This window comes from Aythya fuligula, chromosome 4 (assembly GCF_009819795.1).
Source record: "Aythya fuligula isolate bAytFul2 chromosome 4, bAytFul2.pri, whole genome shotgun sequence".
NCBI classification, from domain to species: domain Eukaryota; kingdom Metazoa; phylum Chordata; class Aves; order Anseriformes; family Anatidae; genus Aythya; species Aythya fuligula.
The window spans coordinates 25,993,320-26,010,380 of record NC_045562.1 but is presented as its reverse complement, the minus strand read 5'-3'; the positions used below and the strand labels follow the sequence as shown (position 1 = coordinate 26,010,380).

At 38.2% G+C, this 17,061-nt stretch overlaps 1 protein-coding gene across 3 annotated transcripts; it reads right to left on the bottom strand.

Moving 5' to 3' along the window:
- Positions 1–644: 644 nt before the first annotated feature.
- AADAT (aminoadipate aminotransferase) lies at positions 645–16,349 on the bottom strand. Of its 3 annotated transcripts, XM_032187263.1 has the most exons (14): positions 16,318–16,349; positions 15,246–15,314; positions 13,450–13,618; positions 12,357–12,489; positions 11,682–11,756; positions 10,297–10,506; positions 9,728–9,793; positions 8,891–8,973; positions 7,595–7,691; positions 6,721–6,782; positions 4,335–4,399; positions 2,758–2,864; positions 2,007–2,108; positions 645–820 (listed from the first exon to the last, which is right to left on the bottom strand). In XM_032187263.1, the coding sequence occupies exons 2-14, from the start codon at positions 15,310–15,312 to the stop codon at positions 782–784; spliced, it is 1,275 nt and encodes a 424-aa protein (XP_032043154.1). In that variant the 5' UTR covers positions 15,313–15,314; positions 16,318–16,349; the 3' UTR covers positions 645–781. The 3 variants fall into 3 exon arrangements, with proteins under 3 accessions (XP_032043154.1, XP_032043155.1, XP_032043156.1); XM_032187264.1 differs by lacking the exon at positions 2,007–2,108; XM_032187265.1 differs by lacking the exons at positions 7,595–7,691; positions 8,891–8,973.
- Between the last annotated feature and the right edge of the window lie 712 nt (positions 16,350–17,061).

The window sequence follows — 17,061 nt, the reverse complement described above, 5'->3', positions numbered from 1 at the left end:
AGTGTTGGTGCCCTAGGAGCAGCTTCGGGACTGCAGACTCCCCCCAGTGCTGTGCCACCCCAAGTGACTCTGTGCTAGGGCTGGCTTCAGCCATAGCACCAGCTTGCAGCGAGGATCAGAGGGAAACCTAGAGATGTGGGTTGGGCTGCAGAGTCATTAAGAAAAGTTGTTTTACTTACACCTTGATTTTGTCAGTTTCAAATTTAAAACATCCTTACATCATTTTTATCTGACAAAACTTTAGTAAAAGTAAATATTGATCTTCAAATCTTCAAAACCAGATACTGTACAGCGAGCCAAGAAGGAAAGTGGCACACAAAAACAATTCCAACTTAAGGTGTTGCAGGAATGTATCAGCTAGGATTAAGAAATAATGCTTAAGACCACCTCAGGTGTAACTTCCTAAGTAACTGATTTCCCTGCTTCCCAACCCAAACAGAAAACAAAAGCAAAAAAACAAAAACAAACAAACAAAAAAACAACAAATAAAATCTAACAGTACTATGGATTTGACAGGAAAAAAAAAAAACAGAACATTTTGTTCTTAACTATATAAAATGCTTTTGAATTGGAATAAAGTTAGTAATGTAATGTCCTGTCAAAAAAAGGCAAATTATTTCAGCTAAAAAATAGAAATAAAAATGAAAGAATGAAAAGCAATCCAAAGGAAACAACCACAGTGTTGTACTTGTTTTTAAAGTATTCTGATGAAATACAAGTGTTAACAAGTATTTTCTGGAGATATTTTTGATTGCTGTATGAGCTCTGTTCAGCTTTTCCATCAAGCTTCTTTTATAAGGTCAGCCAGTCTCCTGAAAGCCTGCAATGATACAAAGATAGTTCTCATTCATATTCCAGCATTACTTAAATAAACAGTAAATCTGTAAAGCTACTAAAACTACCCTAACAATATATGAACTCACAGTTTTATACTGCCAAATTCTGCTGATATTCTGTTTTACTTTTTTAACAATGCATATGGGCCTTGAATCATATTGTGACTAGATAAAGCTTCTACTAATCTGCTAGAAAATAAAAGGTAGGGCTTTCTGAAAAAAAAAAAAAAAAGACTATGTATAGTGATATTCAATGATTATGCAGAGTTCACCTGCAGCTAATGAGTTGTACTTTTAATATAACTAGTGATCCTTAGAAGTGTATCTCTTTTAAGGCAGTATAAGAGCCTAGAGGCTCCAAAGGTAAGAGAAAAAGAACAGTTTAGTGGGGAAACATGCAGTACAATGTCAGCAAGATACAATCTGACTGTCAGTAGTATGGTTATGAATTACTTTCATCAAGAAGAAGGAATAAATACAGAAGAAGAAAGAAAAGGAAAATAGAAACACCCTTCTGTTACAAGTGTTTGTAACTGAATGAAAATGAAACTCCAAATACTGAACTTGCAAGCACCTGAATCAAAGGAGTATTAAATCTGCACAAATAAATATATCCTAGTCTTTCTCTCCACTGATTTTACAGATAGAGCCAAATAACATCCAAAACATTTGTAAAATACATAGATTCCTGAGAAATGAAATGCAACATGTATGTGAATTGTAGGAAAGAAAAACAATATTCTTTCGTGTGAAGGACTGACAACATATACAAAAAAGGTAATTCAGTCTCAAGAATGGACAACCTGGAAAATAAAGAAACATGATGCTTCCTAGTGCTAAGACAAACAGCAAAACTTACTCTGACTTCATTAAAGCCTTTCTGAATAATATCTGGGTTGATTAAGTGTGAGAATCTGCATGTATAAGATACATAGAAAAAAATCAAGTGGTCATAAAAATTTAGTACCTTTCAGGCAATTTCCACATAAGTATCTTGCATAAGAAGTACTGCTTTAGAAGTACTGGCTTACTGTATAAGTACTAAAACAACTACATTAGGCAAATAAGAATATGCATAAGAAGTAAGTACTTAAAAATAAGGGAACATCGTTAATGTGAGAAACTGTTCTTGAAAAGAAAGTAAAAAAAAATAAAAATCCTCTCACTTACCAGATCCATCTGGGCTGGAGAAGATAGAGAGAAGGAAGCTCTGACATAAGAACTAGGCTCTGAACTATTGATATTGAATGCTCTTCCAGGAACAAGTAACACCTAAGTAAAAGTGATTAGACACCTAGGTACAACCACTTGTATGGTTTTAAAACAGTATATTATATTAAATTTTAGAAGGCTCACTGTTGAAACACCGATATCAGAACGTGGCTAAATATATTCTGCCTCTTCAAAACAGGAAGCTAAAAATATGGAAACTGGCATCAGACTTTCATAAAAAAAAACAAAACAAAACAAAAAAAAACCAACAGAGAGCTCTTAGGCTGGTTGGTAACAAGGTCTGGCTTGTTATCACGTTTAGATGTACCAGTGTGGTGAGATCTAGTTTACTCAGTGCACGGTGTGATTGTAGAAACAAAATCACACTTAATTTCTCTTATTAAGAAGATATATTTCTGTATTAATGATGGCTGCCCACTATGTTAGTATTATATATATATCATATATATTATATATATAGTTATATATGATTTAAATTTAAGCTGATTAAATATCAACATTTGAATACAGACAAGAAAATACTTTATTGAGTCACTACATTATTTGACAGTTGTGACTCAGAGACAGTGATGATTGGGCACTCAAGTTCCTTTACTTTTATGTGTGTGCATATGTGCAGATAGATATGGTAAATTTATTTTATCCTTTCCTCATTTAACATCATAAACCATTAAGCCATAAATCATACTTCTTTCTGCAAGGCTTTTTCCATGATCAACTGCTCTGTATCAGAAACTCCCTTAATTTTGATCCATAAGAACATGCCAGCAGCAGGAGGATACCATTCTGCCAAGCCTATAGAAAGAAAAAAGAACTGAATCAAAAAAAGAAACTTCTGCTCCACCTGTAATAAATACATTATAGATTCAGGGATGCGGATCTGTTGCTCCAATGAACTCAAAGGGAATTTGGCCACAGATCCAGAATGCCACTTGCTAAATTTATGATAATAATGAAATCTGTGTGCGCTTACTGCACTCATGCTGGTATTTTCAGAACTTTTTGCGAAAGAGATTACTTTGAATTTTGAAAAACCCAACTATTAAGAAATTAAATTTCTTGATTACATTGAGATCAAGTAAACACCCTCTCCAAGCAATCTAAAATATTTTTTCTGGTGCAGTTTATTCTAGTACTACAGTGACTATCAATGTAATTTAAGTGTAGCAAAGCAGAAAAATGTTTTCCTTTAAATTGGTTATAGATTTTTGCCCAAAGAACATGGGAGTCTAGGAATTATGAGGAGGATGAGAGGGCTTAGAGAGGGTTTATGTTTTAAATCGTATATGCAGACTTACTGTGTACCTTTGTTTACCTAGTAACAATTCTTTACCTGTTTTAGGATGTGTTTTTTGAAAAAAATACTTATTTGACTTATCATCTTCATCTCTTCCTTGATGTATTTAACCATTACGTATCTACAAAATAAAGGTCTGTTTTCTGTAATAATACGGCTCCTGTTTCTAAAAAAATGTGAAGACCCTATAATCTTACATATGAGTATATTTTCACAACACACCATAAGAGAACACGGTGCTATCATACTGTTTTGATATTTGGGAAACTGGGACAAAGGGGGTCCAAATTCAATAACCCATGATCATACAGATCCACGTAGAAAAAGAGGAAATACTTATCTAAAAAACATGAATTAGCAAGAGTAAGTACATTAGTGACATATGGTATTCAAGTACCTAGGTCCCACGGAAGTGTCTCAGCTAAGTGGGCAGTTCTTAAATAATTATTGCTGTTTCTACTTCAGACTGACTAAACGCGGTAAGTCACTAAAGGTAATTGCATTGGTGTTGATAAGTTTCTTTCTGTGCTCTGATCAACCACAGAAGTGGACATCTAAAATTCATTTCTGAAAGAAGGACCATCACTAGTACTGTATCAGTTGTTTGTATCTTCTTTTAAATTTAGGCCACTGAATCTGGGTATTTCAAACGGAGATTTTAAAGACAGAAATTTTAAACACTAGTATAAAAATACAGTGGAGTGAAATACATGCTTTTTGTAAAACTGCTTTATACAGTAATGCAGTGAGCTTTTTACTCATCTTCATCTCGTCCCCCACCAGAAAAGCATGAAAACAGCAGCTTTAGATAATTTGTCCTAAGCTTAATATTTAATGTCATTGATTTGCTTATAGTGCTTACCTATCACTTCAGTCAAGAGATGACCTTTACTGATTTTTCTTGAACACGAAGATGATAAATAGCTAGAGAAAAAGTCTAAGTAATTAGCTGTGTTGCACTCACTGACCTTTTAACCACTTGTCAGCAGCAACAAGCATTGCATCCCGCTGGGTCTTGTAGAACTCCACAACTCTGAAAGTAAATTATCAATTCCAAGTCATGATCCCATAGTGCTTCAGAGTCTATTTGTTTCCAAAAGCAGAAACAAGGCTTTTCTACTTTAACAAATAAAATGCACACTTGGTGGAAATATGAGTATATCCTAGATCAGCACAATACAATAATGTGTATATGAAACTTTGTATATGTATCAGAAAGGTCTTGAATGCTTCAGTGTCTCTCCAGCAATGCACAGATCAATCGGATAAAGGACGTGCCTTTGTAGTTGCTTCTTAATATTTACAGGTCAGGGAAAATTCAGTACTAAACAATACATGATATCCATTCTATCATATCAGTGGATACAAGCCGTGTTAGCAATGGTAATCGCACAAAAGAAGCATGTAGAAGAAAATGAAAGACGTGTACATCTGTAAAGGCACATACTTGATATTGGTGCATTTGGGTTGAATTTCTGTAATAGGTACACAAGGAAACGATATTTCATAAAGTAAAAAGCAAATCACATGATAAACTTGTCATGACTATCTGACAGCTTCCCCTTTGAAGCTATTGCCTTTACACTTTAACTAAAACTTCCAAATAATTCAATGTCTTACTTGGGAAAATGACCTGAACCTAAGTTCCAATAGGGACAAGTCTTGTACAGTTACTACTTCTGTTGGCATAAAATTAGAGAGCTGTGATTCTGCAATGGTAGACACGAAAAATGTTTGATACAGATTTCATAAATCTGGTGTAAAGGGGTTTCCTTCCCTGGGGATAAACTGTACTTAGTAATTTTATATGTACATTTTTGATACTCTTTGAACCCGGAGCTTTGATTTCTGCATGTATTTTATTGAACCTGATAGACAAACAACATGTATCTCAAGGACACGGATTATATCAATTGCCACACTCTGCAAGAAATGGTAAATCTTCTGCAATTTTTACTGCATCATAAATTCTGTCGTAACTTCTCTACCTTTTTGTGATGTTCTTTCACTTTCATATTGGAATGAAATTATAAGCATGAGACAAGACTTCCATAGAAATTTAACTGCTCCAAACCACAGCCTAGCTACTAGTCAGGAACATGATCTGACAAGTCAACTGACCCCAATGAAATCACAAGGAAATTGTACTCAGTTGTTGGGCCTAATCAATAAGTCACCTGACAGTGGGGTCTAGAAGGTTATAAAGGGCTGTAGCTAGCCTACTATAACACTGCTTTCATTAGGTCAAGAGGAAGAACAGCTTTCTGGGTTGAATAAGGTTGCCTCACTGTTGGGAAGAAGGTAAGTGAAAAGATGTTTAAGATGTATCTTCTAGTTGCTGAAAGTAGAGCTGAAGCGTGGCCCAAGTTCCCCTACAAAATCTATCATTATGCTCTTATTTCTTATACATATCCCATGGAACCTAAAACAAGGCAAAGCTAGGGCTGTTTTTTTTTCTTTTTTTTTCTTTTTAGCTAGTGGTAGTTACAGTATAGTTAACAGTTAGATGCTCAGGGCACAGAAGTGGCTGTTGCAGTCAGACATAAGAAACTTTTTCATGCTTTTCTCACATTCCAGTTACAAGGCTTTAAGATGCATAACATACTACCCCTTGATGCAGAAACCTGGAGTTCTAAGGGTATTTAAGTATTTTTGAAATATATTTGAAATATATATTTGAAATGAAGTATGGATACTCCCAGGAAAACAACTGAAAAATAAATGCTTGTTGGTCACTGTAAGAAATGCCTCACTGAGTTAGACCCTGAACCCTCTGTCACCAAATATGGTGATAGAGGAAATGTTTAGTGAGTCTAGGTGAACCTTGATGTTTTCTGTAGTGCTTTCTGTTCTTATTTCTCCAGCATCCCCAATAATTGGATTAAGGCTGTTAGAGGATGAATCACTGAGCTAGGGAGGGAAGAATTCCCATATAGAAGCCATGCTGACTCCTGTGTAAGACTATCTTAGTGATCTTAGTCTCTGTTATAGACGCTATCTAGCAGTGATGATATCTTCATTTACTGCCCTGTAGCTCCCAGGATCCTCTTCAGTTCTTTTCAGATTGGAGTTGCATAGTTGCTATGCTAGGGGACCAACAGATTTCCAGCCTGTAGTGGTAGTTTGCATGCCTTGACCTGCATTTCTGCAGTTTGTTCACAGAGTTCCTTCAGCACTTTCATAGGAATACTGCCAGTCTTGCTGACCTGGCTTACCCCATTGGCCTAGGACTGCTCATCTGTTTACCTCAAACTGATACATCTCCTCTGGCCTGTTCGCTGTAAGGAGTATTTTGTGTAGGTAACAAGAAGCAGCATGACAGATGATGGGATTCAGCACGTGACATGATCCTACCTGTCTATATGCTCCAAAAAGCCCTTTTCTCCCCATTGCTGAAGAAGCTGTGATATCATAATCTAAAGAAATAAAGCACACCATCAATACCATATTTTAAACAGGACTTTTCCACAATCATCAAAAGACATGTAGTCATATCTTATTCAGAATTCCACATGGGCAAGCAATTGCATGCGTGGTCTCTTGGAGTCCTTTACAGACAGATGTAGCAGCAGCAACAGACAGTTTTATTCCATGTTACATCTGTCTCCAAGGTTCCTTAAGTATTTAGATGCTGGGGCAGGAGGAAGAAAGTCAAGTGGAGAGCTAAAGGAAGGCAATGTGTGTTGCTTTACAGGAGTTTCTTCCACCCCATCAGTCTCTCTGCTTCAATACTGCCTCTATGATGAATTAGCAGAGCTAGAAGATGAAGGTCATATCTAGATGTGCTTGATGTCTCTCTCCTTTACTTATTACTAATTATAAAAGGGCTGTAGATGGCTGACTGTGTTGTGATGCCTGTGTGCTGCCAGTAGTCTTTTAGCTACTGACTAATGAAAAATGGAGGGGGGAGTACTTCCAATGTATGCTTTATGTTGAGGTTTTTCAAGTGAACCTACTGTCAAGAGAAAATTTAAATCTTGGTTCTTGAAATCTGATGGCTAAGGGCATGTTAGCTGAAGCAGTGGTGCTTTCCATGCACTAAGATACCCTCAAGGCCTGGTTGTAATTTCTTTGGTGGTCTCTCTTCTTTGGCAAAAATGACAATGCAGGTTTTTATAACTAAAACTGACAACTGCAGAGCAGCTATAAAATGTTTGTTCTTGGTTTCCTGTACCATGAAGTATGTTATCTTTTCTCAATACAATTCAGTTAGCAGTTTAGTACTTGCCTGTGTGAAAGTGCTGGTGTGCATTGTTGAAACCTGAATGTGTAGAATAACTCTGTCGATAAGAGGCTTAGGACCTGTCAGAAAACCTATTCTCAACCTAGAAGAAATAAAAAAAAAAATACTACAGGAAATGCAATATGCTAATCTTTGTGTAAGTTATTGTTTAACTTATAACTGGAAAACCTGTAACCATTTCACTTACACTGTAAGGATCTTTTATGCATTTATATCTTCATACTGCTGTAAGTCCCAGCTTTAACCAACTTGTGAGCTAAGTATTGGTCATGAGAAAAAATAAATAAAAATGGCTTTTAATGCTTACAGTTGCTTCCTGGTTCTGGGACTTCAGGACCTATCCCAAATTTGTAGGATTTTCTCTGCAACCATAAGGATTACATGAATCAAAGGGAAGGAAAGGTGGATTATTCACATAACTGAAATCACGAATGCTCATGTTTTATGGAAAAACAGATAGGAACTAACAAACAGGCTTGCTCTTTTTGCTTGCTTTCAGCACTGCAGAATAAACAGAATCTACACTGATAAACTAGGCTCTTATTCATTTCAAGGCTTATGACCCATCTTTACTCAGATTGTCTGGAGCAGTTATTTGAAGAAAAATAGAATCAGTAAGCTCAGATGTGTTGTTGACAAAGATAAGATTGCATCATGCCTTTTTGTAGTTTCACTTCTCAAAGTGTAATCACACTTAGCATCATGTTGTCTCCCCGCTTCCTTGGGGATGGAGTTACAATCCACTAGCTGCCAGTGCAGAATTCACATTATTTCATGTCTATCAGAATAGTAAGCAGAAGTGAGTTAAAAATCAAACAAGTCAATCTGTGTAATTGAAAACAGCCAGCCTAATTTTTCAGATGGAGACAATCGGTAAGAACTGAAGAGATCAGTATAATGCTATGCTTGTTAAGAATGATGCCATCATTTCTCTTTTATATTGGAAGCGCAGGGAGTCTGCAGGAATGGTAAGAGAAGAAATGGAAAAAATTTCTTAGGAGTTGCAGGAACAGAGCTGTAGCCCAGCATCTTGGTCTTTCTGCCTGTATGGTGCCTGGAAGACTGGGCTGCCTGGGTCAAATGGCCTATCAGTATCAGGAGGGAAACTGAATTTGAAGTAAAATAACTGTGAAGATATTACAAGAAAAGCGAGCAAGCTGAAGAAAAGTACTTTCGAGAAAAAAGTACTAGATAAAAAAGTTGACATGTCTGATCATGTCAGAGGTAGTATTAGTATTAGGACTTAACACACAATGCTGAGCGGTCTGGAGCTGGCCTTACCCAGATGAGAGAATTTTAGAGAAAGAGTCAGTCCTGATAACTCGGCCATCCAAATCCATTGAGAGGAAAGTTGGAGCCCATGGCTTGGAAGAAAAAAAAAATATTGAAGTTGCTAGTATGAATTATGGAAGAATTACTTTCTTTGCTAAGAAGACATAATTATTTCTTAAAAATTTTGCTAGCAAATATTTTAGATGGATATTCAAAGGACAAAATGCAGTAACTTGCTTGCAAATGATTGTTTAGATGAGCTGTCTGAGATGTGATAACTTTCTATGAAAGTCATCAAGAATCAATGTTGTCACTTCTTGATGCTTAGCCCATTGCTCTGCATACAAGTGTTCAGTTCAAGTTTTGGTATGGTGCCATAAGTAGGGGAGATAAATAATGGATTCTCTGACAAGGTGTTTTGGGAAATCTCCCTTGGAGTCTCTAAAAGGCAAAGGGGTAGAAATTAGCTGCACTAGATTGGAAGTAGGTGGTCTTCCATTGAATGGAGAAGTGACTGGGCTGAAAGGAACATTAAGAGGCTGCTATTTTTACAAGGCTGCCTCAGTGGCATATTTGTTCTGCTCTGCGGGAAAAGCCTTTGCCACTTTCTTAATACTGAAAGAAATTCTGTCCTTTTTAAAGCTTAAGGAATTTAAACCACCATGATTAACTGGCTGATGCAATAAAATACCATAAAGGGGACAAATACTCAAACTAGTAATAGACTGCTAGGCCTGCAACTAATTTGGAAGGACATGAAAAAGAGCATGCAGGAAGATTCATGGCTCAAACCTTAGTTCTGCTTGGGACAAAAAAATGCGCTACTTAGTATAAAAGACAGATTACCTTTTCAAACTGAAGGAAGTAGTAAGGATCATCTTCTATTATAAGGAAATCATATTTTCTTGCAAGCTAAAGAAAGAAATTAATACAGAGAAAAGATTGATTAAAATGTCAAGACTGTAAATTCAGTTATTTGTATACTGTGGGTCTATTACCAGGACCACACCATGATCCCACGCATTCACTATGTACAAGGTCCAGAAGGTTTTACATGCCCAGTCTGGAGCAATTTAAACAGTAGACATAGTACTTGCAGTGGAAGGACAGGTATGTAACTGAAGGTCTACTCCATGTAGTGTTTAAACTGTACAGTACACTTGCAGTAAACACACTCTGAAGCCCATGGCAAAAGTAGCAGTCAGCAATGGGCTACTACTGAAAAAAAAATTACCTAATGCATAGTCTACTTCTGCAGAATTGTCATGAAAGATTTTACTTTGAATCAAGTTATGGGAAGAATGTCCACTAGAGCAATAATGAGCCCAATGCCACACATGAGGTATCCTTAACTGAAACAAGACTGACATTTATCCATTTCTACCAACAAGTTTCATAAAGCCCCAGCTATGTACCTGGTAGATCTCCTTCTTGCGCTCTGCAGTCAGAGAGTTGCCAGTTGGGTTGCAGCCATTCGGAATAGTATATAGGAATTTTGGGAGACTGTGACGATGACTTTTTATATCTTCTGGACTCCAAGCAGATAGAATTTCTTTTAGAGCGTTTGGAATAATGCCATGTTGGTCACTAGGAACGTTAATAATGTTACAACCCAAAGGTCTCAGCTGTTGATAGGAGGAACAAAACTGTTATAATACTGTAATTCTTAAGTCTTTCTTCTGTCATTTTATCATAGAAGCTTTATAATACCAGTCTTTATATCTATCTCAAACTCTGCTTCCTTGTGATTCCAAGGAAAGCTTGCCTCAGCTTGCTGTGCAGCTTGTCAAACTTGGTGTGTAACTCTTAATTTGCTCTGTTAAGCCACCTGAGGAAAAGCAGGTAACTAATGTGTAATTGGTCCTCTTCTATAGGAGATGTCATGATTTTGCAAGCAGAAAGGTATTTCAGGAGTTGTGCTCTCATACTCTCAACACAGAGTAAGTACTGAAACTTCATTTCCTGCTGACAATTTGCATTCTACTTAAGTGGAAGTGCCAGAACTGTAAGCTACTCCCCACTGACAAAGGGCAAAGAATCTGTTCTCAGTAGATATATTCAGCAATACAAGGGAAAAGATGCTACTGTAATGACATGTTGACAGCAGTATGAAAAGATATAGGAAATACACTAACAAAAAAGTACACTGTCTCCCCTCTGTGGAATTTGAGTTTGTACCATGTAGCTAAGCATTTCAATGTAAAAATTGAAGTTGCTGCCAAAGTATCTTTGATTAGCCAAACATGTTCTCAAATTTAGCATAGTCAACAATATCAAAATTCCTGTTGATGCAAAGGGAAACTAGACTGGAGTGGTATATCATCCATCCTAACTTCTCTTACAGTTCTTATGCATTTTTAGTTGATGTTAAATTATGTACTGATTATTTTTTCAGAGGTAAACTTATTTTTGTACAGTTATTAATATTTTAAAACTCATGGATGTTCCATGCCTATTCCAACTTATGGGACTTACAGGTACAGTATCAGTGTAAACAGACTATAAAATACTTCAGTTATAAACATGCTGACATGTTGAAATTACCTACTTATAAATTTGTTTCCAACTGAGTAGGCTGTGACAGCTTTCTTCCCAATCTCAAACATGACCTTTGTCCTAGGATTTAGAAAAGGATATTTTGTCCTGGCAATAGTTTTTATAAATTAATGTTTATGAACTTAATCAGACTGACAGTAAAAACTCAATTCTTAAATGTTTTTGCAGTAAATACAGGTCAAATAAGCCTGCAGATGTAATATATTGCTGTTCAAATTCATAGCTTTGTTGCTTAAATACTTACAGCTGCTAGTGTCCCAGCATATGTAGGTGCATCCAAAAGGATGTTGTCTCCAGGATTAATGAGCATTTCAAATACCTGTGAAAGAAAACAGTGTATTTTGGAAAGATTTTACATGTACTTCATAGTTCCAACTTTAGTGGGATTATAAATCTTGATTACATTTCAGTAATTCCCTAACAATTTAACTAAGCTGTGTAGAAAACAGATGAAGAATCTGCTTTCGAAACCAAATCAAGCAAGGTAATCAGTTAGGGAATAACAATTTGCAATGAAAGCAGTTCTCTATACAAATGAAATGGTGCTTCAGTTACAGAAAGGATCAACTAAGCAGCAGTGGACTGAAAAGGCTAAGTATTTAAGTCTAACACAATTATAATTGAGCTACAGCAAAGCAAATAATGCATCAATTACTGCACTGCTTGAGTAATGTGAAATGTTATACTAGATTTTCTGACAGACTTCTTGGTTTTTCCAAACTCAGGTATTTTTGATATGAGACTGCCCAATGTTCTTTATGGTCTATTATCTTGTGTTGATAATATGCTGAGATGTGCATTTAACAAACTACTCTGTGTATTGTTATATACTGACACTTAATGCTGAGTATAACTGAACTGATAGAAGAAAAAACATCTCTTTGAAAGTACTTCTTACATATGGAGTTTTTGGTCTTACTTTGCACAAGCCTTCCTGGCTGCCAGTTGTGACACACACTTCCATTTGTCCTTGCTCAGGACTATAGTTGGCTGTTGGTGGATTGTGTAGATTTCTCTGAAAGTTCTTTAACCAAGACAACAGTTCTGGAATCCTGAAACATGAATAAGATAAGGTGCATCTACTATCTTATATAGGCCAAAGATGGGCTGCTCCTCTAAATCAGTGTCAAATCTTGCACAGTTCAGAGTCTGATTTAACCATCACTTGCTTTATCAAATGATGAAATATACTTTTTTATGGAAGAGCAGAAGAGATGAATGGTTATGGTCTACAGACCAAACTACCTTGGTAGAAATGACTTAGCAATGATGAAATACGGATGGAGGCTAAACAGCATCTTTTCCTAGGAATGGTTTTTCCATACTCAAATGTGGCAATGTGACAAAGCTTGCAACGCTTCTGGAAACAGGCTGTAGGTAGTAAGAAACCTGGAAATGGGCTCTTCAAAAATGCCTTAGGGTTCTGCAGGATGTTCATAACTGTCTGCATACTTAAGTTGTGACTTTTCCTAATATTAAAGTGAACACATTACTCTATGTCCTGTGTGCCTATGTAGGTACATAAGTATTTTTGCAAGTGTCAAAAACCTAATTTGGTGCTAGCTGTTAGTTTGAGTGCTAAACTAACTTAATATAAGCATTGTTTATACTAAAAATGTCAATACTATAAATACTTCAATTCAACTACCACAAGAAGTATGGGTTGACTTCTTTAATACATGGTACCAAGTAAGAGCAAAACAAACACTTCAAGATGTAGAAACTGTGCACTGCAGTGCAGTATCATTTAATGAGTATCTTATTGCAAAATGAGTTCTTTTAGTGATTTAGGATTTGGATTCTCAAACACCAGCAGCAAGAAAATGCTCTGGCTTATGAATTTTGAATATTAAAAAATTATTCATCTACTCAGAAATTTCCACTGAAATGTAAATACTGAGGAAAACTGAAAAGTTAAAGCTGTTTTTGTGAAGATCAATTAATACAATAAAAAAGGATTTAATGACCCTTTGATTCCAGTATCTTTAAGTGCAAGCAGCCTTCATAGATACCCTGCTGAGGCGGAGTACTGAAGAGCCCTCTTCATCAAATCTTCCCCAATCTCAACAGCATTTCCATGTCCAATGGCAACAGTAGCCTTCTTAAATGGAAAAACATTAGGGTTTGGTGCCCCTCCAGCCAGAGAGATGAGAGATGGAGGAGACCTTTGCATCAATTCAGCTAGAGTAAAAGGAAAAAAACTTGATTACAATCTGATTATTGCAAGAGCTGCTCACACAATTTAGTTAGTATCTAATAACAGACTATAGAAGTTTGTTCTGTTTTTCACTTCATTGTTTAACAATTCATGAATTGAGAAAGATGGTAACTCATTTTAACCTCTCCTTTCTCTGTGGTTTAAAAAGATGGGGGGGGGGGAGGAACAACACCAAAATTCTCTTTAAAGTAAAAATAGTTTTTTCTTGCCTCATCTAGACTGTTTTTATGTTATTAGAAAACCTTTTTGACTGATACCTCTAAGCTTGCGGAATTTAAAATCTTAATGTCCTTCTGTTTAGACTGATTTTGAATGACTTTTATGTTCTGCCTCATTTTAGTTAACATGGCAGTACACTGCTACCAGTGTACTACATCTATGATGACAGTGTTTCCATAAGGGAGTGGGAATTGTTCTGGCAGCACAGCTTTAGTGGCAGAGGCACTGTGTAAATAAGGCAGTATGAAGAAAATGTTGACAATTCTTGCTTTAAAGTCAATTTCACAATCATTCAGATCCAATCTATGCTCTGCTTGCAGCAGAGACTGGACTGCATTTGGCAATTGCACTTGACTGCGTTCAGTCTAAGAGCTCAGAGTATGGCATTCACGCTGGCTTGATGCTTTTACATCAGATATGAGGGGAAAGAGGATACCAAATCTGGTGTTGAGCTTCCTGATATCAGGTTTATTCTTTACTACTTATTAGCAAACTTGAGCAGGGGGAGTTAATTCTTATCAGTTCAGCAGTATGATTCAAGTCTCTGACTTGTGGTTTTATAAGAAGATTTAATTTATCAAAACTGCAGTGCTGATGTCTTTTTATACAAGCCATGCTACTTAATATTTGTGTTATCACGCGTATCAATGTATCACTTAAAAGGTGAATAGAGAGTAACTAGAGTGAATTAGTTGACTTAGCTGTACCTGCATTAAATAATTTAAGCAGAGCAGTAAATGCCAACCCCTTGCCAGGAGAGGAAATTGACCCCTGAAGGCTTAACTACTGATATATGTCTCATGCTCTGATTCTGTCAGGTCCCCATAGGTTTCAACTGAGTAAGCAAGTAGGCAGTTAACCTTTTCTATTTGTCACCCAGAAGACTATGTAACACAGTAGCCTAAAGATAGCAGTGTAACATAGAAAAGGAAAATGTAGTAACAATGAGCTGGGGTTGGGGAATCTATTAGTAGGATACAGGAAAGTTCGGTGGAGACATGCTGGGACTGAATTTCAAGACATTAGCAGTTTTGTTCCTGGGCAATGAGTGTAAATTGAGTAACAAGCTCTGCCAAAAGCTTTGCTTCAGAAGCAGTAGCAGAGACTTTCAGGCACATGTTTAAGTGACAGAACAATGCTATTTCTTCTGTCCAGATGGGTTTCTGAAATGGTTTGAGGCAATTTACTTTTCTTTACGCCTGTCTAACATCTCCAGTTTAAAAAGAGCAGTTAGCTGGCCTTGCAAATACTTGTCAGCTTATAGCACAATATTCTCTTAAGCCGTTTCAAGCTGTTAGCCACGATAACTCAGAAAAGTCCAGAACGCAAAGATATTCTTCCAGAGTCCCTACAAAGAAGGTGTATACTCACTCAGAAGTCTTATTGGAGATTCCTTTCTTGCTGCACTCACAGTCGTGATAAACCGAGAATAATTCATATCTGTGGGGAAAGCAGATAGTTGGACATAACGCTGGGAGGAAAGTGCTTCTGGTATGGACATCTGCCACAAGTGAAGCCTCCAATTTGCCATCTCCATAGCTGTGGCCTTTTGTAAATCAATTGTCAATTCATCCATGTTGAAATCAGTGTTGGATTTCTGTTTGGAATTATTTTTTTTTCCCTTTATGCCCAGTGGTTACTGGGAGGCTGTGACGTGAGGCTGGCACAGGGAGATTAGGCCATGTGCTGCTGGTCAGATAGCAGCACTGTGGCATTGATCTGGGAATTTGGTGCTTGGCTACTGAACAGAAAGTCTTTCCCCTCCCTTTACTTTCCATGTATTTTAAAGACCAGCTTACAAATGTATAAGTGTTGACAAGACCTTCAACACCCATCAGCTTTTTGAAAATGAGAATCCAGCTGAATAAAGCTGGATTCAGTATTGCGTTTAATGTGCTTTAATGATTGCAAGCCAGCATAGAGTCACAACACTTCTCAAGCTGGAGGTGGTTGTCCTCAGGAAGGGTAATTCAGGATGTCTTTTAGACTGCTACAGACGTGTGTGTTCCTCCCTTTTGCTGGCGCCAGATTCAGCTGATAGCAGAAAGCATTCCTGCAGGGGGCTTCACGGCCCGCTCTCGCGGGTAAGCTATCGGCTTTCTAGGGAAGCATAGCAAGCGAGTGAAGGGCGGAAAGATCTTGTGATTTTCAACAATATTTCAAAGCGTGCTTTCACCGAGCTCGCAGAAAAACAACTCTGTAGCAACCCGAACAACATCTTTGTGATTAGAAACGGCCCGTCAGGCAAGAATGGTTAAAGAAGTCACGCTTTGTGCAAACACCGCTTCCAACCTCACCCCCAGCAGCAGCAGCACACCCTCCCTGCGCAGCCGCTTGTGCCTTAGCTTGGGGCACGGCTCCGGCGCCCCCCCCACTCCCATTTCGCGGCTCGGGGGCGGCACCGTCGACCCCCGTCCCCCTCCCCGCTGGGGCAGGCACCTACCGGCGGGACGGGGACGGGGACAGGGCCGGGGCTGGCACCGGGCGGGTGGCGGCGGCGGCTGCCCGCGGTGCTGGGCATGTGCGGGACCGCCCGGGGGCGGGACGGGGCTGGAGGGGGCCGGAGGCGGCATCGGGGCATGGGGGGAGGAGGGAGAGGGCAGGGAGCGGGGGGGTCTGTCTGGGGCCGGGAGGTGTTGGTGAACGTGGAGCCCCGGGGGCAGACTGCTGCCGCTGGTCGCTGCGGCCTCTCCTGGGGCTGCACGGCGAGAAGGAACGCGATGTGTTAAAACACGGCAGAAAGGGTTTCCTTCTCCAACCAGTTCATGCTCTATTTCACTTATGTTAAAGTGTCTTCTGGTAAAAGGGAGGGCGACAGATCAGAACTTGAAGCAGGACATGTAAAAGTAAATTCCTCCCTCCCCTCCAGTTAAGCAGGATCTCAACAGGTGCTGCACACCGATCCTGCACCGTGTGTAGCTACTGCTACAGAGAGGCTCAGAAACACAGCCTCATCTAGTCACAGCTTTGGGCGTTGCTCTTCAGCACGGTCTGCAAGCACTAATGCTGCTGAGCGTGTAATGGAAGAGAAGGAACTAGCTCTAAATTATGGTCTGAAGAACCAATGCCAAAGACATGTGAGATCAGGCATGCTTTGTAATGTGCAGGTCTACCTGCTTAACTTGGAGGCAAGAGTAAAAATGTTGAAAGAGGTGAGTACTGGGGCATCTGATGCTTTAAATCAGTA

Coding starts and splice junctions, on each gene's coding strand:
- AADAT (XM_032187263.1), bottom strand. CDS start 15,312: ATGAATTATTCTCGGTTTATCACGACTGTGAGTGCAGCAAGAAAGGAA. Junction 11,757..12,356: donor GCCAGGAAGGCTTGTGCAAA/GTAAGACCAAAA, acceptor TTTCTTTCACAG/GTATTTGAAATGCTCATTAA. Junction 9,794..10,296: donor GCAAGAAGGAGATCTACCAG/GTACATAGCTGG, acceptor TTCTTTCTTTAG/CTTGCAAGAAAATATGATTT.